The sequence below is a fragment of the Elephas maximus genome, chromosome 2, assembly GCF_024166365.1.
Source record: "Elephas maximus indicus isolate mEleMax1 chromosome 2, mEleMax1 primary haplotype, whole genome shotgun sequence".
NCBI lineage: Eukaryota > Metazoa > Chordata > Mammalia > Proboscidea > Elephantidae > Elephas > Elephas maximus.
The window spans coordinates 146809433-146833234 of NC_064820.1; the positions used below are offsets into that span (position 1 = coordinate 146809433).

The 23802-nt window shown below is 39.4% G+C and overlaps 1 protein-coding gene across 1 annotated transcript; it reads left to right on the forward strand.

The window, feature by feature from the left end:
* Nucleotides 1-117: 117 nt before the first annotated feature.
* On the forward strand, nucleotides 118-23612 carry UBE2B (ubiquitin conjugating enzyme E2 B). The gene is made up of 6 exons (XM_049873660.1): nucleotides 118-272; nucleotides 2316-2396; nucleotides 3727-3752; nucleotides 8786-8875; nucleotides 12144-12232; nucleotides 14984-23612. The coding sequence occupies exons 1-6, from the start codon at nucleotides 229-231 to the stop codon at nucleotides 15110-15112; spliced, it is 459 nt and encodes a 152-aa protein (XP_049729617.1). The 5' UTR covers nucleotides 118-228; the 3' UTR covers nucleotides 15113-23612.
* The last annotated feature ends 190 nt before the right edge of the window (nucleotides 23613-23802 follow it).

Consider the following 23802-nt stretch of genomic DNA (forward strand, 5'->3'; position numbering starts at 1 on the left):
GAACGTGCTCTCCTACATCCCGCCCTCGCTCACCTTGTCCCCCTCCCCTCCCTCTGTGGTACTGGCGGAGGGCGGAGGGATCTGGAGGCGGCGGAGGGAGACGTCATTGCAGGGTTGTTTGTGCAGCGCGGCGGCGGTGACCCACAGTGACTCGGCCGCCGCGCCGGGGGGTGGGGGGGGCTGTGCGGAACTCTTTTCTTTCAGACTGACCGCGGGGCAGCTTGGAGCATGTCTACCCCGGCCCGAAGGAGGCTCATGCGGGATTTCAAGCGGTAAGGGCCTTCACCTTCACCTGGCCGACGGCTCCTTCTCAAAGCTATGGAGCTGCAGGGCGGGGACCTCGGACACGTTCCCCTCACGACCCTAAGGGGACTGGCTGTGGGCCCTAGCGGGATCGACGGGAACCCAGTGGTAGTCTTCGCACCCACTCCCTCTTGCTGTTCCTTAGCGGCGTTAGAAATCTCGATATCCTCCCCCTCTCAATCTTAGCCAAAAAAAGTAAACAAAAAAGGTGGCTGTCGCCGGCCTAAGGTTCCCTGCTGCCCACTTCTGCCAGCTTCCCGACGTCTTGTCCAAGCGCTCAAACCTTATCCTCCCGCCCCTGCACCCTACTGCGCCCTTTCTCTGCCTCCCCAAAGTGAGCTCTGATGCAGAAGCTTGTTCCCTGTCTGCTGAACTCGTCAGCTTTGTTCAACAGCTCCACGTTCTCCTTTGAGGGCCAGAGGTTGGGGTAAAGGTCCCCCTCCCCCCGCCTCGTCATTCCTTTTCTTTCAGCATTGAGGGTGGGGTCTGAAGTGAGAGGCCCGGAGGTTGCTAACCCATCCCGCGAAACCCGACTCTGCCCCCGCCTGCCTGAAAGGACCTTGAGAACTGGCCGGGAGGCCTGGGCCCCGGGCTGCCAGCTCCGGTGCCAGTGCCTTCTGGTGTATAAAGCCCTATCTATAATCTCCAAATCCTTCTGGAAACATGCCTTCTGTCAAACGGGCGCTAACCTGATACTCCCTGGGCCTCTTTTTGTAAAGTAGGGCTTTGTTAGGAGGTGTTACGGTTACTGAGGAGGAAATGATTTTTTCAGTTGTTTACCTCTTACTGAATACCTGGAGGTTGAGAAAAATAAAAATAAGGGGTGAGAGGATTTAGTACCGCAATTCTCTGCACAAGCCACAGTTTTCTGGGGGAGTGTAAAAGGTTAAAGTAACCTCCCAACTTTCCCATTATAAAGCCGTAGTTGAGGCATTTGGAAACTATTGTTTCGGGCTTTGCCCAACTTAGCTGAAATCACTCAGAGCTTCTCTTAGCTGTTCACCTCTGATGAGCGTCAAGCAATGTGTAGTTTCTCTAAGGGTCTTATTCTTCGTGGCTTAATATCCTTGAGGTGGAGTAAAAACCATTTTTATGTGGACTAAAGGGGAAAGTATCATGCCACATATGATAATAATTGATAGATGATAGAGCTTTTATTTAGATGACAGTCTTTAAAAGAATATACTTTGTTTAGTCCAAAAGTCTTTCTAAAGTTTGAAATTTGTAGATTTCAGATTAACTCTTATGATTGGAATTCAAATACTAAAGCTTGCAGAGCCTGTCCGTTGTTCCCCTACTTGCTTACTGTTTTTCTCTGCTTAATTCTGGATTGAACACATGGCCCCCTTGGTAGTTTTCCAGGGGTTATGAGAATTTGTATTGGATCTCCTGGTTTGCCGGGTATGATTTGGTTTTTAGTATAGAGCCCTAAAATAGACCAAACTGAAGCTTCAGATTACTATAAATGCCATCGCTAACTGAAGCAAATGTGATAAAGGTGCTCTCCTTCCTAAAACTGATTTCCTAATTAAAAGAATATGAGCAAAAAATAAATAAGCACTTGCAGTCCTTTAGCATTTACACTTAGGTTGTGTGTGTGTGTTGCACACGTAGCTGTGGTTAGGAGTTTCAATCTTTGTTTAGAGCAGCAGATCCTGTTCTGTAAAAATATTTTTGCACTTGAGTTTGTGTGTTTTGCTTTTGGTTTTTTTTGTTGTTCAGGAGGACAGTCTGTATGCATCAGTTTTTCAAGAGATCATATCTTAACCTTGAAAATACTTGAAAAGGATGAATCCCAAGCCCTTGGGACTTATAGAAAATTTGCAGAGATATTTAATAAGTATATATACCTTTTTTTTTTTAAGTCAGGTATAGTTCATTCCAGCTCAACATAAGCTAAGGAAATTAGTTTGTGTCGCCAAAGTAGATGATACAGAGAACGTCGGTGTTTCGTTTGGCCTCCTTGGAGTCCTTAGTGTTTGATTTTTAAAGTTACTACTATGGATTCCTAGGTTGCAAGAGGACCCACCTGTGGGTGTTAGTGGCGCACCATCTGAAAACAACATCATGCAGTGGAACGCTGTTATATTTGGGTGAGTTGAAAGGTAACAATAGGTGTGGTGATTCTTGAGAAAAGTTAATATGTAACAAATGTCTAGAAAAAAGACTGAGGTGGAATCAGGGACCTGAAGGACTGAAACTGCAAGATAAATTAGAAAAAATTTTTTGGTTAAGAATTTTGGCACTTACATAGAATATATTTGCGCTTTAGCATTACATATTGATTTTATAGTCATTTTGGTTTTACTTAATGAAAAATACCATTTGAAACTAAATTGAATAATAAAGGAGAAAAGATAAATTCTTTTGTACAAAATGTACCAGGTAAGTATTCTGCTCACATTTTATTGCGACTGTAAAAAGGCTTGGAACCAAAAACATTGTGAACTTTCTCTATGGCGAGAATGTAAATGAAAATGTTTCACAGCCCAGTGTAAAATAACTGAATGGATCCATTTGATAAACAGCCTTCTTACAAATGATATGTTTTACATATATGCCTTTTAATTTAAATTTTCCTTAATGCCTTTTTTTTTTGCCCCTGGACTTGATCCTTTTTTTCTTTCATTTTTTTTAAACTAGGGTTTTGGACTAAAATTTGAAATTCAGATTTGTTTTGAAGGAATGCGTTGGTAAAAGAAATTCTCAGTTGCCACAGAATCAGTTACAAGAGTATACGTTAAAAAAAAAAAAAAAGACTAGAAAGAAAAAATTAAAGAAGCAAAACACTGTTTTAAAGTGACCATCCATTACATTCAGACTGTTAACTGTTTTTTTTTAATTCTGAATGTGCCTTGCAAATAATAAACTTTGTGCTGCTGCTTAGGAAAGGTGAAATTGGGACATGGAGGCAAGAGAAAAAGAGCAAAAGAAAATGACTTTCTTGGTAACATCAGCTATACCTAGCCAATTTGAACAAGAGTGATTTTGGGGAACTACTAACTGTTGGAAAGTAAATCACTGTGGTTTGATGTCATAATTATCTTAAACTATCAATTTCCCTTTTATTGAAATAAATTGGAAAAAAGATGACTTTTTCTCCTAAGAATACACAGATTTATAAAATGACTGGTCAGCATTTATAAATTAAATTCTTTGGTGCTAAAATTATGACAAGTTTTTTTTTTTTTTATAAAGCCATCCTAAACAGGATACTTAGAAAATGGAAGTTATCCTTTATGCACGTATCTGTGAAAATCTAGAGTTAAGATGGTTTTTAACAAAATCCTAAAAATTCCACAAATGATCAGAATAAAGAATAAGCCCTTCCTTCCCTGTTGGAGCTAATCCTTCCCACTTTTGAAGATCAGGAAAAAGCAGAAGGAAGAACATGATTTTAATCAGAAATCTTCTTGTTTTCAGACCAGAAGGGACACCTTTTGAAGATGGTAAGTTATTCTCAGTATGTTTTCTATAGTAGTAAGAGGGTGCTTTTAAGTAGGAAATTGTAGCACCAGTGTATCTACTTAAAACCATTTTCTCTTAACAGCTAGATTAAAACTAAATAAAGCTGCTGAGAATTCATAGTTCACAAAGGGCTTTTTTCCCACATCAGCTCGATCACCTCATTTGCCAGTTTCCTCTTTTACTTTGATTATTTGGCTGCAGAACCGTAAGCATAGATAGCAAGATTGAGGTTGAGAATAGTTTATACGGGCATGTGCTCCATAGTGTCCGTTAGAGCAACATCCAACCACATATATGTTTGTGGTCCCTTGAGGTTATAATAGAGTTAAGAAGTAACAAAATGTAGCAAACACAACAGCTTCCTGCACACAACACATGTATCTCATCTATATATTACTTTGCCAGATTCCTGAAATACAGCACTTCATATAGTATCTTGGCTAGTCAATACAGGTGTACTACAGTGTCCCGTATAGCTTTGCTAAGTATATACAGAGTTCCTGTATGTACTTAGATCCATTCCTAAGCCTGTCTAAATCACATTTGTAGGTAAGTTGGAACAGGTACGTACAGTTCTTATTTAGGATCAGTCAGATGTTTGTTTTAGCATATAGTATATATTTTACCCCTTCCTGGTGGTGCAGTGGTGAAGCACTCGACTACTAACTGAAAGGTCAGCAATTCAAACCCATCAGCCACTCTGCGGGAGAAAGATGCAGCAGTCTGCTTCCATAAAGATTTACAGTCTTGGAAACCGTATAGGGCAGTTCTGCTCTGTCCTATAGGGTCACTATAAGTCAGAGTTTGATTCAGTGGCATTGGGTGTGGTGTGGTTTTTGGTTTATGCATATGAAACACTTAAAAGAAACATTCGCAAACTCTGCGGAGTTTTCATGAGCATTACAAAGTAGTGTGTGCATTCATTATTATGAACCATTGTATTTAACAAATTTTTCATATGCTTTATGACAGTCCATTCTCAAGTACGAGTCATCTGTAAGTCTGATGTTTGTAACCTGGGGACTGTCTGAAATATATGGTGTTCACACAACATCCAAATCACATAATGTTCTCTTTCACAGAACATATTGTGGACATTAAGCAACACGTGACTGTATTTAGGTGGCCTGTAGCATGCTAAAGATGTCCCTGTGGTAAATACCAGGAGGATAATCTTGCCTTTTTTTATTTTGTTACCTGGTGGCGTAGTGGTTAAGTGCTACAGCTGCTAGCCAAAGGGTCGGCAGTTCGAATCCACCAGGCGCTCCTTGGAAACTCTGTGGGGCACTTCTACTCTGTCCTATAGGGTTGCTATGAGTCGGAATGGACTCGACAGCACTGGGTTATATTCATAGTGAGTTGAGCTGAAATTGTTCTTAAACATAACTGCCAGTAGCTTCACATGCAACTAATATCTAACTCATAATGGTTCATGTTCTGCATAATCTTTTGCATCTCAGGTTAGGTATCTTCACCAGGAGCCAGGAAAGTGGGAAATTAGTTCTAATGTGTATTTATTATTGAACTTAGCAAATTTAACAAAGCACTTAGATTTTCACTACTTACAGCGTGGATTTTTTTTTTAATTGTTAAACAACTTTGTTTTAATTGTCAAAATGGCTTTAGAATTAATTCATCAAGGATGTTTGTACAGGAATATTGATTGCAGCACTGTCCATAAGGAGATAATTTGAATGTCCAATAGGGGAAATGGTTAAGCAAATTACGATGTATTCAGGCTCTAGAACATTATGTACTAGTTAAAGAACAAGGAAGACTGGACATAGGTCTGAATAAAAAAAAAAGTTGCAGAGTAATGTATATTGTAATATATGAAATAGTGTATCATTTTTATTAAATGTATACATGCAAGTGCGTGGGTATATTAAAGGGTGACATATCACACTGGTTCCAGTTACTACCTCAAGGTGTGGGTAAGGAATTCAAAAAAGGACTTCAATATTTCAGCTTTTTAACAGAAAACCCCTGAGGGAGCAGGAGAGCAGTGGGATGCAGACCCCAAATTCTCGTAAAAAGACCAGACTTAATGGTCTGACTGAGACTAGAAGGACCCCAATGGTCATGGCCCCTAGACCTTCTGTTGGCCCAGGACAGGAACCATTCCCAAAGCCAACACTTCAGACAGGGTTTGGACTGGACAATGGGTTGGAGAGGGATGCTGGTGAGGAGTGAGCTTCTTGGATTAGGTGGACACATGAGACTATGTTGGTATCTCCCACCTGGGCGGGAGATGAGAGAGCAGAGGGGTTTAGAAGCTGGCGAAATGGACACGAAAAGAAAGAGTGGAGGGAGGGAGTGGTTTGTCTCATTGGGCGGAAAGCAATTCGGAGTATGTAGCAAGGTGTATATAAGTTTTTGTGTGAGAGACTGACTTGATTTGTAAATTTACACTTAAAGCACAATAAAAATTAAAAAAAAAAAAGATTTCAGCTTTTTACTCCATACCAGGGGTCTCAAGTGTGGTCCATAAACCCCTGGGGTCCATGTGATCAAAACTTTGTTCATAATAATATGAAGACATTATTTGCCTTTTTCACTGTATTGATACTCATTAATGGTACAAAACTAATGATAGCTAAAGCTGCACCTAAGCAGTTTAGCATCTTACCACAAATGAAGACAGTGACACCAAACTCTCTTATATTCTTTAAAGTTTAAGAGATACTGGTTTCACTTAAAAATCACTTGATGGAACAGTAAAACTTAATATTATTAAATTCCAACCCTTGAGTATATGCCTTTTTTAATATTCTGTACTCAGACTTCTGCTGCATATTGAAGAATGGTGGTTGTCTGGAGGAAAAGCACCTCTGCAATTACTTGAATTGTTGAACCAACGATATTTTTCATGGACCTTTGTTTTTATTTGAAAGAATGACAAACTATGATTACTCAGATTTGAAGTGCAATAGGTTTTAATGTATCAGTCAAAATAAGTTTATTGATAGGGTTTCAGATTCTACATTGCAGCTGACCCTTAAAAACTACCTCTTCTTGTTTGGTGTAATGTCAGAAAAGGATATCCATAATAATCTGAAAGGGCTGTTAAAGTAACCCCAAACCAGTTGGTATTAAATAGACTCCAACTCATGGCGGCCCTGTGTGTGGACCAGTAGAACTGTGCTCCATAGGGTTTTTCCGTGGCTCATTTTTTGGAACTAGATCACCAGGCCTTCTAAGACTCCTCTGGGTGGACTGGAACCCTCCAGCCTTTCAGTTACCAGTCGAGTGTGTTAACCATTTGTACTACCCAGAAGCTCTGTTATTAAGATACAACCCCTTTTTCAATTACAAATTTGTGTGAGGCCAGATTTTCTTCATATACTTCAACCAAAACAACGTGTTCCAACAGATTGCGTGCAGAAGCAGATATGAGAATCTAGCTGTCTTCTATTAAGCCAGATACTTAAGAGACTTGCAAGAATGTAGAACAATGCTATACTTCTCAGTAACTTTTTTTTGAGGAAATATATTTTTCATTGAAAATTTTCCTTATGTTAATGTATAATGGGTTTGCAATTTTTTTAATGAATTAATAGTTTAAGATTTTTCTTAGTCATAATTTTTTTAGGTGGTTATTGTGTTGTTAGGTGCAGTCAAGTCAATTCTGACTCATAAAAAGCCTATGTATAACGGAACAAAATGTTGTTCGGTCCTGTGCAGCAAATATCAATAGGTATAACCAGTGGCATGCTAGAGGCAGCTTGTACTAATTCGCTGGAGCTGATTGTTAAAATTCCAGCATTTTTTGCCAGCTGGTTTTTAAACAGCTATTAAGATATTAAATTACATAAAAAACAAAGATAATAAATAAACCTCATCACTTTCTAATTATTTTATATTTTACTATTATTTATGGTGCTCTTGAGGCTATTCTCTATTGTATGTCTGGTAGAAGTACCATAAAACGGTATATACTATTGTTGTTGCATGCCTCTCTCTCCCAATTTCGCATTCAGCCTAGCCATGGTGTAGGAGTGTAAAGGGATCTAAGACCAAAAAGCTTTAGAATAGCTGCTCTCTATTTGTGGTTTGCCAAAAATTTTTACAATGTACAACTATTTTATAACAAAATTTTAAAATACATTAAAAATATGTAATTAGGCACAAGACCATCTTTATTAACATTTCAGATCATCTCTATTATATTAATATACCAATATATGAAATAGAAATTACTTTTGATTTTGATTGTGTCTTTGACCTCTCTAGTCCCAAATTCCCAGCAACAAAAAAATACAATAAACAGGTAGAGGTTGTATACCAAATATATTATCAGTGAAGGTACTATGTTAGGCCCCATTCTTCCAATCTTGGAAACCCTGGTGGCGTAGTGGTTAAGAGCTGCAGCTGCTAACCAGAAGGTCTGCAGTTTGAATCCCCTAGGCCCTCCTGGGAAACCGTATGGGGCAGTTCTACTCTGTCCTTTAGGGTCACTATGAGTTGGAATTGACTCCACAGCAGTGGGTTTGGTTTTGCTTGGTTATACCTCCAGTTTGGGTCCTTTGTCATGTGTTAGTCAGCCCCACCCCACCCCCAAAATCCTTTCACACCCCATACTTTTATGATAAACTGTTTGTAGTTGCACAAAAGCCCCAGTGGCACAGTGGTTAAGAGCTGGGCTGCCAACCAAAAGGTTGGCTCCTTGAAAACCCTATGGGGCAAGTTCTACTCTGTCGTGTAAGGACAGCAGTGGGTTTGTTTGTTTTTTCCCCCCAAATGTACATTTTAAATCTTGGTTGCTAGGGCCAAATTGTCTTCCAAAAATACGACAGTTAACATTCCCACCAATAGCACATGAAAGTGCTTGTCAGTGCTGTGTGTTATGTCTTCATAGAAGTATATTTAATATGTTGTATGTACTAAACCAAAATAGAAGTTAATTTTGTGTGGTTGTACAAAAACCAGTATGGGGTTGCGAATTCATTGATAAAAGAGATTGAGAGGTTATGCTTGACGTTACCATAATCATTTTGGTTTGTTTCCTACCTAGGTACTTTTAAACTAGTAATAGAATTTTCTGAAGAATATCCAAATAAACCACCAACTGTTAGGTTTTTATCCAAAATGTTTCATCCAAATGGTAAGTAGCAGTTTATTAGACTTTGTAAGTCTAGGTCTTGCTCCTTACGTCTCACTGTTAGCCCACTTCTAGATGTTGCTTCCGTGTGGATATTCGCCACATTTTCATAGTGGGAATCTTACCAGCGTTCCAAATTTGACGTAAAGTTGTTTTGTTTTAGTAATCCTGATTTTAAAGTAATACGTATTTATTTATAGAAAATGTGAAAGATATAAAAAAGAATTCACTACTCATAGTTTTTTAAAAACACATAAATGTTTATACAAAATTGGGATCATGTGTATATGTATATATATTTTAATATACTATAAACATTTTTTTAGATAGTTTTATAATTTTTAATGGCTCCAAAATGTTCTATTACAGGTTTACTGTAATTTAATCAGTGTCCACTTGTTGGTTTTTTCAGTGTTTATCATTTTAACAAGCACTTTTAATATACCTGAAAGTAAATCTTCAAATACCCATCATTATTTCCTTAGGGGAAATTTTTAGAATTACTGGGTCAAAGCATTGTATATTTCTAAGGCTTTTAATATAATTTTCCATTTCTCCTTTCAAAAGATTGGTCCCGTTTTTCACTTTGAAAAGTTTATTACTAAATAAATGGTTGCTGAGAGACTCTTTTGTAATTAAATTTGGTCTCCCTTGACTTCTTGTTTGCTTTTATTACATTTATGTTCCTAGGTTATAAATTACCATGCGAAAAACCAAACCAAACCTGTTGCCCTCGAGTCCTGGCTCCTAGTAAACTTGGTTCATTTGAATGTGGTCTTTCCCCGTCAGCTAACTTTCAGGGAGAACATTTTCAGGGGTCCTTTTGCCTATGTCTCTAGTACTACAGATTTGATGGGTTGATTACCAGGCAGAGCTAACTACCCAGAGGAGACGTGTGTTTGTCTGTGTCTGGAATCAAGGTAATTTCCTAATAATAGATTTAGTCTCTGGTGCTTCATTGTTGTGAAGTTGCTTTTTACTTCCAGCTACCTTTATTTATTTATTTATTTTAAGGTAGTTTTTATTTTATTTTCTGTTTTGGGGAATTCTCAACTTTCCAGTTACTCCACTGTAGCTTTTTTTGGCTTAGTCTTGGTATTGAATCTACTCAAATAGTAAGGGAGTTCTTTAAATCAGGGTAGATGTCTTTATTAGAATTTAGTTCACATACCACACTATTCACCCACTTAATTTTTACAATTCAGTGGTTTTTAGTATATTCAAAGTTGTGCAGCCATCACCACAAATAATTTTAGAGCATTTTCATCATCCTTCAAAAACCCCATGCCAATTAGCAGTTGCTCGCCATTTCTTCCCAACTACTTCTCCCCTAACCTCCCTCCCCCCACGTCTATATTCTGTCTGCCTATTCTGGATAGTTCATGTAAATGAAATTATACAATATGTGATCCTTTGTGATTAGCTTCTCTAACTTAGCATAAATGTTTCAGAGATTCATCTGTGTTGTTGGATGAATCAGTGTTTCATTTAATATTGCCAAATAATATTCCATTGTCTGACTATACCACATTTTGTTTATCTCTTCATGAGTTGATGGACATTTGGGTTCTAGTTTACTTTTGGATTACTTCTTATTAACATTTTGAGTTCAGAACTTTTCAAGCATTTTATACTTTTATGGGTTTTACACAGATGATGATTTTTTTCTTTAGATATACTAAGTTTGATGTTCCTGTGAGATAGACAGTAAGTGGTTGGCTATACTACTTTGAAAATGAGAGACCTAGGTTAAAGTTAATAGAAGTACTGAATACATGGATAGTAACTGAGGCCATGGGAGTAAGATGGCCCAGAGGGGTGTATAAAGGGGGAAGAGGGCCTAGGGTAGAGCCCTGAGGAATGACAGTGTTTAAGTGTGATTTTCTCCTCCTCCAAAAAAAGCCGCACTAATTCCTGTTTTTATGTGGGGTGGCATGTCTTGTTTCATGAAGCTTTCCACAATTTAGAAGTGTTTATAAATTTAAGTTGAATCCTGGTGGTGCAGTGGTTAAGCACTTGGCCGCTAACCAAAAGGTCGGCAGTTCAAATCCATCAACCACTCCTATGGGGCAGTTCTGCCCTGTCTTGTGGGGTCACTATGAGTTAGAATCAACTCAACAGCAACAAGAGTTACAAAATTTAAAGGACTCCCTGGGTGGTGCAAATGGTTAATAAGCACTCCACTGCTATCAGAAAAGTTGGTGGCTTAAACCCAGCCAGAGGCACCTTAGAAGAAAGACCTGGCAGTCTGCTTCTGAAGGTCACAGCCTTGAAAACCCTATGGAGCACAGTTCTGTTCTGCACACGTGGGGTTGCCATGAGTTGGAATTGACTCAGCAGCAACTGACAATAACAAATAAAATTTAAATGGATTTACCCTTTGTTAACACAGTAATTCTGCACCTAGAAATTTATTCGACAGACAAATAGTCTCATAAGTGGGTAAAATATTATGTTTGTTGTTTGAATTTTCACATAATCAGTCCAAGGGAGGAAAAGAGCCTCCCGAATATTTGAGACTTTTTAAAAAATGATTTTGAAAACCGTGCAAAAACAAATTATAAAACACAAGAAAAGGTAAAGAAAATAAGATCATTTATAATTCTACTATCTACAGATAACCACTACTTGCATTTTAGCATTTAGTCTTACAAATGTTTTTATGACCATATCTCCTTTAAATGAAAATATTTACATACCAAGTTTTTACCAAAAAGTAGACTACATAATTGGAAACTTTTTTTTAAGATAATGTATTATGGGTATCAATAAATATAGGTAGATACATGTCATTTTTGGTGGCTACATTGGTGTTGGTTATATGAATGTACCATTTATTTAAGTAGTCCCCTCTTTATGGAACACAAGGTAGTTTCCAGTTTTTCACTCTCATAAATAGTATTATAGTGAACCTCCTGTAGATAAATTTTTGTGCATGTCCATGATTATTTCCTTAGAATAATTTCTAGGGATAGAATTTCTATGTCAAAAAAACAAGCAGTTTTTTAAGAGCTTTATTTAAGAATACTTAGAAATGTGGAATTTAAATGGATTTGCTATATGGTGTGTGTTGAAAAAATTGACAATGTATGAAACAGATGTTAGCGTTAAGATTGGTTCTCCTAAAAGACAGAAAGCTGAGATACTTTAGTTATTGCATATGGTTCAGAACTTCTGACTGGACCAAGCATTCTGTTTGTGGTAGAGATTTCTGATAACCGTTAAATATGACAAAGTTAATATGTAAACAATTCTGATACTGTCTTTGCAGTGTATGCTGATGGTAGCATATGTTTAGATATCCTTCAGAACCGATGGAGTCCAACATATGATGTATCTTCTATCTTAACATCAATTCAGGTAAGTTTGTGTTAGGATTCTGTGGGATACAATCCTTTAAGAGCAATCTAAAGACTAAGTGAGCAAGGTAACTTCCCCACCATCCAGGTAACCAATGGCAGAGCTCAGACAAGAATCCATGATTTTCAGCTAACTGGTCTGATTTTCAGCTTCTCTCTTTGTTCTTTGGTACTACCTATGCGTATATATTTTGTTGACTAAAGGAAATAAGATTCATCACCAAATGTAATGTCAGACATTTGCGAAGTAATCACAGTAATAGGGTCTAACCTTGGAAAGTGTTAGTTGCTATTTTAACCAAATCAAGCTGTTCATCTCCTGGGTAAAGAGAAGGTATCAGTATGCTGAAAAATACTGTTCTGATATCTTTGAAATTAGAGGTGTTTAAGGTAATTGGCAAAATATTGAACGATGAGGAAGCATCAGAAGAAGAGGGAAGGAATACACAGAGTCACAGTAGCAAAAAGATTTGGTCAGTGTTCAGCCATTTCAGGAGGTAGCAGATGATTAAGAACCCGATGGTATTGAGGAAGAAGTCCAAGTGCACTGAAGGCATTAGCGAAACACAAGGCTCCAAGTATTGGCAGAATACCAGTCGAGATGTTTCGGCGGACACATGCAATGCTGGAAGCATTCAGTCTATGCCAAGAGCTTCGGAGGACAGCTACCTGGCCATCCGACTGGAAGAGATCCATATTTGCGCCCATCCCAAAGAAAGGTGATCCAAGAGAATGAAGAAATTATTGAAGAATATCATGAATATCACACTCAAGTAAAATTATGTTGACGGTAATTTTGAAATGGTCACAGGTAGTACATCAACAGGGAACTGCCAGAAATTCAAGCCAGATTCAGAAGAGGATGTGGAACAAGGGCTATCATTACTGATATCATATGGATCTTGGCTGAAAGCTGAGAATACTAGAAAGATGTTGACCTGTGTTTTGTTGACTATGCAGAGGCATCCTGCTGTGTGGATCATAACAATTAAGGATAACATTGCGAAGAGTGGGAATTCCAGAACACTTAATTGTGCTCATGCAGAACCTGTACATAAACCAAGAGATAGTCATCAGAACAGAACAAGGGAATGTTGCGTGATTTAAAGTCAGGAAAGGTGTGCGCCAGGGTTGTATGCTTTACACTTAATCTGTATGCTGAGCAAATAATCCAAAAAACTGGACTGCATGATAAAGAATGTGGCATCAGGATTGGAGGAAGAGCCATTAACAACCTGTGATATGCAGATGACACAGCCTTGCTGAAAATCAAGAGAAGTTGAAGCACTTACTGATGAAGATCAAAGACTGAGTACGGATTACACCTCAACATAACTCAAAAATCATCACAACTATGATAAATGGAGGAAATACTGAAGTTGTCAGTATTCATTTTACTTAGATCCACAATCAGTGCCCATGGAAGCAGCAGTCAAGGAATCAAACGATGTATTGCATTGGCCAAATCTGCAGCAAAAGACCCCATTAAAGTGTTAAAAAGAAAGATGTCACTTTGATCACTGAGGTGCGGCTTGACCCAAGCCATGGTACTTCAGTCACCTCATATGCATGCAAAAGCTGCACAGTGAATAAAGCAGACTGAAGAATTGGTTCCTTTGAATTACAGTGTTGTTGAAGACTATTGGATATACTATGTGTGATGGTTAATGTTGTGTGTCAGCTTTGGCTGGGCCGTGATTCTCAGTGGTTTGGCAGTTATGTAATGATGTAATCACCTCCATGATGAGCTCTACTCTGATTAAAAAAAAAAATTTAGCCAGGGGATTTTCCCTCGGGGTATGGCTTGCATCCAGCATATATGGACTTTATGGCAAAGCTCCCTGGCTTTTGATCACTCTGGATACTGCATCTGGCTTGTCATCATCTGACCTCAAATTCTTGGGACTTAAGCCAGCGGTTTGCCATATTGCCTGTCAATTCTGGGATTCATCAGCTTCTGCGCCCATTAGCCAGTAGCCTGTCATCTGACCTGCCAGTCTTGGGTGTTTTCTGCCCCTGCCCCTACATGACTCAGGAGAAGCCTCCAGCCTGACGCCTGACCCACAGACTTAGGACCTGCCAGCCTCTACAACCATGAGAGCCATTTTCTTGAGATAAGTTTCTCTCTCTCTTTTTACATATCTATATACTTCACTGGTTTTGCTTCTGTAGTGAACCCAGCCTAAGATACCATGGACTGCCAGAAGAAAAACAAACCCGTCTTTGGAAGATGTACGACCACAGTGCTTCTTAGGAGAATGGCGAGACTTTGTCTCATGTACTTTGGACCATGTTATCAGGAGGGATCAGTCCCTGGAGAAGAACATCATGCTTGGTAAAGCCTTCAGCAAAAAAGAGGAGGACCCTCAACAAGATGGATTGCACAGTGGCTGCAACAATGGGCTGAAACACAGCAATGATTATGAGGATGGCACAGGACTAGGCAGTGTTTCATTCTGTTGTACCTAAGTTCGCTATGAGTCAGAACCAATTCGACGGCACCTAACAACAAGAAGTAACTAAGAGCTATTTGTTTTGGAAGCTTAAGTTGTCTTATCAGTAGGAGCCCTCTTACTGTAGCATTGTATCAGGTCATTTCTGAAAGTGTTTAAACCTAAAAATTACATAAGAAATGCTAATCTCTGCTATTGAATAATTTGTCATTTCGTGTAACTTTTCTGTGCTCCACATCTCACCCCTTGCTGGTATGAAGAATAAATCTAAATTTTTTCTGCCCTATCTTTCCCTCTAGTCTCTCCTGGATGAACCAAATCCAAACAGTCCAGCCAACAGCCAGGCAGCACAGCTTTATCAGGAAAACAAACGAGAATATGAGAAAAGAGTTTCGGCAATTGTTGAACAAAGCTGGAATGATTCATAATAGACAACTGGTCTGTTAATCTTTTTCATCATTGTTGTGTATAATTTACCTCTCAGTAGAAAGGCTAACAAATTTTAAGTGCCACAGGTTTTAAGGATTCTGCAAAAAAAAAAAAAAAAGTCCTTCAGTTTAGAACCTACAAAAGCTTGTGTATCTTGATTAATGTACTTTTTATTGCATGGTGTGAACTAAGTTATTGCTACATAAATTTGTAATATATCCTGTTTGTATTTTTTTCCAAGTGTATAATGTTGGTGTGGAGTTTTCATGACAGAATATACACATTTTGTAAATCTGTACTTTTTTCAAATATTGAATGCCTTATTTTTGAATTCTTTAGATTTTTAAATTGGAGAAAAGCACTTAAAGTTTTTTATATATGAATATTACATGTAAAGCTGTTAAAATACATAACTTCAGTGCAAGAGACTTTGTCACTTATTTCCTTATCTGTGTAGGATGGGTTAATAAGTCTCTAGCTCTCCACAATTGATAGTTTCATTTCCAAGTTCAAGAGAACAGATTTATATTTTATCAAGAAATTCTTCAAATTTGATTCTAAACACCAATTATAATTTCATATTTTATTTTGAATGTACCTATATTAGTTTTAATTGCATAACTGGCTTGATTCTGTCTAGTTCTGTATTTAGGCCACTTGTTACGGTTTCTTCATGCACTACTTATGTTACTGTACCTTTTGCAGTTAGCACCTCTACCATGAACGGAGAGCTGATGCAACTTATTCTGCTACTTGAAAGCATCTTTAAAAGGTTTTTGATTGATGAAGAAAGTCTATAAACATTTTCCAAAAATTCATGCCCCACAATTAACAATGAATAAGAATTGATTGCATTAGTTGGAGCAAGGCAGGTGTTTGCAAGGAATCTTGGTATAATTTAAACATTTAAAAACTGCCTTTTAATACAGTTGCATATCTGTTTATTCTGGGGAATGTTTACCACCACGGCCTGCTGAGTTGCTTTCTCTTGTGGAGATTTTTTTTGTTTTAATCTCCTAAATTGTATAAAAGTTGTACTGAACTTAGTTTATTGGATAAATTTAAAACACAGTATTGTAGAAAGCTGAGACGAAGCTGTCTTATGTGTTCAAAAAGTATAGAAAATGGAAAATATGCTAGTAATTTTTGTTGAGCCACTCGTGTAGTCTTTCTGCTAGTTAAAACAGCTTTTTTAAATATTAAAACCCCAAGACTTTCTTGTCTTATCAGTAGTAGCTCACAGAAGGGGAGTAAGCTAGCAGCTTTTTCTCTATTGGAGTACTGGGTTACAGGATGGTAATGTCTGCAACTTCTATTCATTAAGCCAAGTGTAATACTAAAATGGATAAGTGCTGATCTTTCATTCAAAGGGTAGTTTACTGACTGGAATCATGGGGGAAAAAAAAGATGTTTTGTTTAAAGGTACTTTTTGGCTATATTAAATGTGTGATGCTTTTATAGTTCAGCTCTACAACAAATTAGTTTCTATAGACATTTACCCCAGTGACTGACTCTTAGATTAAATATGCAGTATCTGTGAGGACTCTCCTCTTATTTCATTAAATGCCATTTGGATACTGCTTCAAAATCCATTTTTATCCTTAACCTATTTTTCATTTCCATATTTAAAACTGGAACGTGTCAGGTATTGATAGATAACTAGAAGGGAATTACATTTTGCTTTGTGGAAAGGTCAGCGACTAACATATGTAGCAACAGTCATACCTACTTCATGTTTCCCATGGAAAAAATCCTTAGGATTGTTCCATCTCTCAAAAATTCCAGTTTTTTCTTCAGCCTTGGAACAGATTCCCATTTCTTTGGTTGAGTACCTGATAAAAACCTTCAATTCCTAAGATTACGTCATACGAAAAATACCTACCTTTAAACACCAAGTTAACGTGTGATGTGGCAAGAGGCTAAAACAGATATTTATTTTTGGTATGAGGTTGTATTGTTCAATTTGTTCAAGTTTAAATGCATGTGTGATGTAATTCCTCTAATAGCTCCAACAGACAGCACTCTGTCCCAGGCACGTTCTAAGCACATAATATGTATTATTTCAACCTCAATAACCCTATGAGATACAGGTACTGTTATATTTCATTTGTGAGAAAACTAGGTACAAAGTTATTAACTTACTTGCCCAAGGTCAGCCAGCTAAGTGATAGAGCTGGGGTCTGAATCCAGGTGGTCTGGTCTTTTAACCTGTAAAAATAGCAACGCAGATGTCCCATCTCCTCAAACTTTGTGAGGGAGGAGATCAAGATCAGCATCAGCTCATGGCTGATTTCCTGTGAGGTGGAGGTCAGGCATATGCACTCTGTACTTCTCTGCTGAGTTCAATAATTTGTTGCAGTGGCTGCACAGAACTCATAGATAATACAATTATGGGGCTTATTAGGGAAGTAACAGGTTACATACAGTTCACAATCAAGAATGACTCAGGATGTAGTTCTTTGGTTGGGATGGATTGTCAGCCGTGCCGGCAGGCAGGCCTCCCTCTGGCCCTTGGCCTCACTTCTACCCTGCTTGGGCAAGTATTACAAAGCTCTTTAGGGCTGCCAGTAAGTGCCCAGAGGCACCGTACTCTGTCAGGAAGCCTCCTGCCGGAAGGTGCTCAACCTCTCACTCTGGGTCAGCACACCCACTGTAGCCTCCTAGCTCCGTGAGCCAGAAAGTCCACGGTCTCATGCTCGTCTCCTCACTCTGGTGCCGTCATTTCTCTGCTGACTCTTCTCGCGATCTCCAGTGTTACAGCTCTTTAGCTCTGCCTTCAGGTTCCAGGAAGTTCTCAGCATAGGGACCCCGAGTCCAAAGGATGCAGTCTACTCCTGGCTCTTGGTGATAGTAAGGTCCCCCCTTTCCACCTCTGGAATGGCTCGTTTTAAGGCTAGTGGGGTGGCAAAACCGATCAGTCTCTTCAGTGGGCTTCCATATACCTTGTTTACATGGCCCCACCCCCACAAGGGCGCCATGCACCTTATTTGCGTTACTAGCAAGCTGTCCAATCCCCTTGGTGGGCCACAAGCACTTTATTTGCATAATTCCACGTAATCATTTGGTAGGCATTAACAAGAACGTGATGAAAAAGGCTATATACACTATTTATCACACCACATAACCAGTAACTGTACTGTCCTTTAAGAGATATTAAAGGATTGAGTTTAGTTTGGGAAATGCTACTGAACCTTAATAAATATTCATCCCAATTTGTGAAAATTCTTTAGTTGATTTAGAGTCACATACAGACTTGGGTCTATCCAATGAAAAGGTTGGAGCACCATTTTCCACCTCGTTTTAAAAATGTAAACAAAGTTTGTATATAGGAGCCCTTTGGTCTTTGATATATAGGACCGTGACTTATTTTTTTCCCCTTTTTGCAAATATTCTTGAGTATGTGGAAACCCACCCTCCCAAACTAGCCAAAAAAAAAAAAATTCCATGACTATAAATAACTTCAGAACTGATCTAAAAAGACTTACGTAGGTGGAAGGTAGTAGGGAAGGAAGCTATTAAAGGTGCTGTATTTAGCAACAGTCTGCTTTTTGTTCAGTAAACAAGGTGCCTAACTACTTAGTTTTATTTAATGCTTTAACCCTGGGACTCGAACACAATTTAGAGTTATATCTCCCAAGTTCTGGGAGATAGGGTCGTATCTGACAAATTTTGGGGTCCTGATAGTGTTTATTACAATTCCTTTGTATTGCATTCAGCAATGCAGAGTCTCAAAGACATCTCAGTTATGTGGGAATTATATATGTAAATAATAGAAAAATCAGTAGGTGAAAAGCTATTGTAGATAAATGAACAGGGCCTTGTGCCAAAATGGTAGTGACTTCAGTTCCCAGTGGTTTTCTAAAGTTATTCTGGTATGCGGCATACAGCAGAGATATTAGAAACTAAATTTTATTGTTAAAAAGAGTGACTTTTTATAAAGTTTTCTCTATTTATAACTGGGCTAGGGCTTTTTTTTTTTTTTTTAAGTTGGCCAAAAAGATGAATGAGCCATGTCCTTTACAAACCTTGTTGAATGTGTGGCTCTCCCTCAACTCAGCAGCATTAGCTCCTTGAGAGTTGAACTCAAGAAGCAGGAAGGACTGGCTCCAAGCTTCCTTTTTGGTACATGGAAGATTCATACTTGGCTAAGAAGAGTGCATGAACTGACTCTCAGAACTCTGGCGTTTCGTCAGAGCTAAAGCTTGGCCACCTTAGGCTTTTATCAGTGACTTCTGCAATACCATGTTTGAGAAGACCCTAATAAAAAGAACAAATTCTTTTGAGAGGAAGCAAATAATCATTTAGCTCATTAGAGAGGTCTTTACATGGTGATATTCTTGGTTACAAGTGTGATGCTTCTGTAGTCCCTTGGGAAGGTTAGCCTACCTGAAGTCTGACCTGGAAGATTAGGATTCATGAAGTGCCATTAGGTGTGAGCTTGTGGAGAGGGGAGCAGAGCCTGTCACTGAAAGGATCCTCTGAGACTCCCCATCAACCTGAGCCATCCTTTCCCATCCTGAAGCTGCCTATCATTCTTCTGGGAGTGAGGGAGGAGTACTGTGGCGTTCTTAAGGCTGCCAAAATGCAAACATAAGAGCACTTAATGCAGACCTCTGGAGAGCAAAAGGTTGGTTTTGCTGCTTCCTGTCTGAAGCCCAAAGGATACAGTTGCCCTTTTCCCCTCCTCCTTTACAAACAAGTCCTTTTGCCAAGAATACCACAGCCCACCAGCTGAACTGGACTAGCTGGGCTCAACAGGAGAATGTCAACTGCAGAGAAACTTGCTGCTCTTTAGCTGGGCTCTGTGTAAAGTTATTTTACAAAACTAAGTTGGGAAGTTTTGTTCTTTGCTTGGTGGTGCTGGTGCAAAGACAAACAGGAAGCTGCTTACCTGCTGTATCATTTCCAAACCTGAGGGATACCTTCTTCCAGTAGAACACTGTGTTTCTGCTTGGCTTAAAAACCGTGCTGGGCCAAGAATAGGAAGGAATCCAGAACCCATATCACCAGAGTTGGCTAAAGGCTTGGAACATTATCTCCAAAGAAAATCTTAATTGGTAACCTTACTTTGTCGCAGTGGGTTTTGGTTACAGGACTGTTCTTGTATGGGCACATAGGCTATGGTTCCAAGTGAAGACTCCCAGGAACATCAAGAGCTTACCTTCAGAGTGAAAACAAGGTCCATCCCAGGGGTGGGTACAAAGGATCTGTAAGCCAGGAAGATCAGCAGGGTAGTATCAAGGCCTGACAATAGTGAGTTTGAACCTATCTGTGGGAGAAAGTTACCCTTCTGGCTTTTGTTAGTCTTTACACATTGGCTCTTTGATAGGGACTGGGTCACCTTTTGTACAGAACAGCTTGAGACCAGACCACAATCACTGTGATACCCCCTCAAGACCAAGTCTGAAGGATCAAGCTGTAAGAGATAATCTAAGCATCAAAAATGGAGACTTAAAGCCCAGGACTGAGAACCATTTTCCAGACAAACTTTGGCTGTGTCTGCTCAGACCTGGGCAGTGGACCAGGCCTCTAAGAGACAGCAAAGGGCCTCCTCCTGGCTCCAAGCTCCTAATCCTTTGGGGACACTTTAATACAAGTTTTCTTTTTTGTTATAAAAGTAGAACATAGTCATGAAAGATAATTTGGTAAAGAGAGAAAAAAAAAATACAGAGAGGTAGAAAGAAATGGGTCATAGTCTGACCACCTGGGAGGTTTAGAATAGCTGGCTTAAGAAGTGGCAACCATAGGTGATGGTCCAGCTGGGGCCCGCAATTACACTCAGTGATGAGCAATCGAGTCAGTTTATAAGACAAAACCCTGGGCCGAGCTTTGTCGCCCAGCGTGCAGGAGCCCTTTCCCTGGCTAGGTGCCAGAGGCACTGCCCTCTGTACCAATGCTATATAGCAAAGGCCATGCCTATGGCAAAAACAAGTATACCCACAGGCTGTATACCCAGGTGGTACAGAGGCTCTGAAGCACCTACTATGGGAGAGGGTTGTGCAAGCCACGTAAGCTCTGGCCAAGGTTGGTCATTTCTTCATGGCAGCCCTCTGGAAGTTCTGTTTCCCCCTGCCCTCCAGAGCAGTCTGCCATTTGGTTGATGCTGCATTGTTCAGTGCCTGCTACCATTCATTCAGTCAACACATGTGCTGGGTACCTAATGGATGACAAGTTTCTTTTAGGCCTTGCTCTGCAACTTGCACTTAAAAGGTCCACCTTTGCAGCCCTGAGGATGGAGCCTGGTTGGGTGGGGTAATTGTGGGCATTCCCTTTCCTTTTGTGTAAATCTAACTTAGTTGGAGAGTTTTCATATTTTCCCTGCTTGGCCTCAAAGGGAAACTAGGGCAGGAATGAGGAAGCGGTTATGAGAGCCCACCAAGTGCCGGTACTTTGTTTTTCCACTGAATCCTCCAATAAAGATTGAAGTAGGAATCCTTATCACCACTTTGAAGATGCCCACCCTGAGAGGTAACTCAGGAGGAAGAAAATACCAGCTCACACCTACTAGAAACAGTCTTCTTAATATAACAAAATGTCAGAGGGAAAAGAAAATGCAGTCCTAACAAGATGAGAATTTGCTGCTGGCTTTTACAACGTGGACTTTAACCACTAGACCCACACAGCTCAAGGCTAGCCTTGATTGTCCTTTCACTATCAATCAGTGGAGGACCAAGACCTGCCTCAGGCCCCAACCAGCAACATTCTCCCAGGCAAGGAAGGTGGAAGGGAGGACTATATTGAAGGAATTCTTTTTGTTGTTGTTGTTCATTAGCCCATTTCTGGGCTGGGAAAGAGGGATGGGGCCCCCAGCTGAAGCTCTAAAGAGGCAGGCATAGTCGTCTGACAGCACAGTCAAGGAAGCAGCTCTGGCCAACATGCCCAGGTCTACAATGATAGATCAAATCTAATGGGACTTTAATATCAATTTCTGTTCTCTATAATTTCCAAGAAAATCTGTGTTCACGGGAAACAGTTTAATTTTTGTCAACAATTGATGGAATCTCTTTGCTTCACCTCCTTGGTGAAAGACGGCATATCTTCTACCATTTGGGGCATCTTCTAATAGTAGGTTAAAGTCACTAGAAGTGACTTGCATGATTAGACTCGGAGGGACTCAGTCAACATAATGTCGCATTAGTTCAATGAAGGGCTAAATGGTTAACGGCCAAAAAAAATATTAACTGGGTTAGTGCTTACAAATAGTGGCCCAGTTGGCTCTCAGTGTGTGGGCATCACGGGCAAGGCTTCAAGCCCATTTCCATCACTGACAGCTCATGCAAAGAACTCTACCCGTAATGCTGGCATTGAGAGAAAACCTTTCAAACCAAAATGAGAAGGGCAGCCACCACGGTAATCACCTACCCCCCAGGATTCAACTTTAGGAGCATAGTGAAATTCGGGGAAAGAAACAATCTCACCTGGCTTATTTTTATTAAAAAGAATATAGACTCCATGTGGGCAAAATTTTTCTCCCGTTTTATTCACAGCCGCATGCTCAGTACCTAGAAAAGCACCTGGCACAAAGTGTGCAAAATATTTTAGTGAAGCAATTTCCGTATGTCCAAAAATTGTTTAAGTACTAAGACTGTCTTGCCTTGGAGGATTCATGCTGACTTTTATTCCTACGGAACAAAGTCGTCCCAAAACTATCTAGTCAAGGACAAGAGCCATGACTAGATGTTATGGCGCACACAGCCTTAGACACCAACAGAAGTTGATTGTCTTCCTCCAGACATAAGGCACCCAGCACTCTTTAGAGCTGGACAGTTGGGAAACACCCAGCTGACATTTAGGGTAACATAAACCTCATTTCAGATGCATTTTCACTGCTATTTACTAGAGATTAGCAACGCATCAGAGAATGGGCAGTGATAGTTTATACGTGAGCTACAGGTCTGAATGGATCCTGAATCCTTCCCTCTGCTAACATAGAGGATTGGTCAGGTGGGCCAGAGACAAGAGTGTTTCAAAGAGCAATTTTCTGGGTGTGGCTTGGATAACATCAAAGAGCATCATTGTTAAGGTAACTGAACACCCTAAATGAACTACACTGGATGTTAGTAATTGCTTCTCACAAGGTCTGAGACAAACAAAAAAGATCCTTTCTCGTCATTAACTTCCATTTGGAAAGTGATACTTTACCAAGTCCCTTCTTATAATCCTTCACCCCAACTCGTGGGCAGGATTGTACATATGAAGAGGCCAGAATCTTGCCGCTTGTATCTGATGTGAACTGTTCCAAGGCTGACAGTGGGCCTTTTACTATACACGAGTGCTGCAATGCAAAAATGCAGATTTCTATGCCGCTTTCTCTTTCAGAAAAACAAAGGATGAAATTCTAAAAGAGTGGTTAATTTTATAGGTGAGACAGCCGCAGAGGTTGTAAAGATGAAAAAAACAGGGAAAACAGGATCTGAAAATTTGATTTTGATTAACTAGAGAAGTCTTCAAAAAGAACTTCTGAATGATAAAAATAAAAAGCCTTTATTTAAATCAATCATCTGAACATTTAAAAATATAAGCAGTCTATTCCTGGTACATATTCACATGTCTTGATCAAATAATTAGCTATATCTGTCTCTAATACTGAATACTGGATCTTTTTGAAGAATGTAATTTTTTCAATTTGGTCTTAAATTTTTTTTCACACACACAAAGCCTAAAGGAAATTGGTATGGACAGGGAGATG

What these genes read in the sequence shown, in the direction of transcription:
- UBE2B (XM_049873660.1), top strand. Translation starts at nt 229, where the DNA reads ATGTCTACCCCGGCCCGAAGGAGGCTCATGCGGGATTTCAAGCG. An exon ending in TGGAACGCTGTTATATTTGG is followed by an intron (nt 2,397 to 3,726) that starts GTGAGTTGAAAG and finishes TCTTGTTTTCAG; the next exon opens with ACCAGAAGGGACACCTTTTG. An exon ending in CTATCTTAACATCAATTCAG is followed by an intron (nt 12,233 to 14,983) that starts GTAAGTTTGTGT and finishes CTTTCCCTCTAG; the next exon opens with TCTCTCCTGGATGAACCAAA.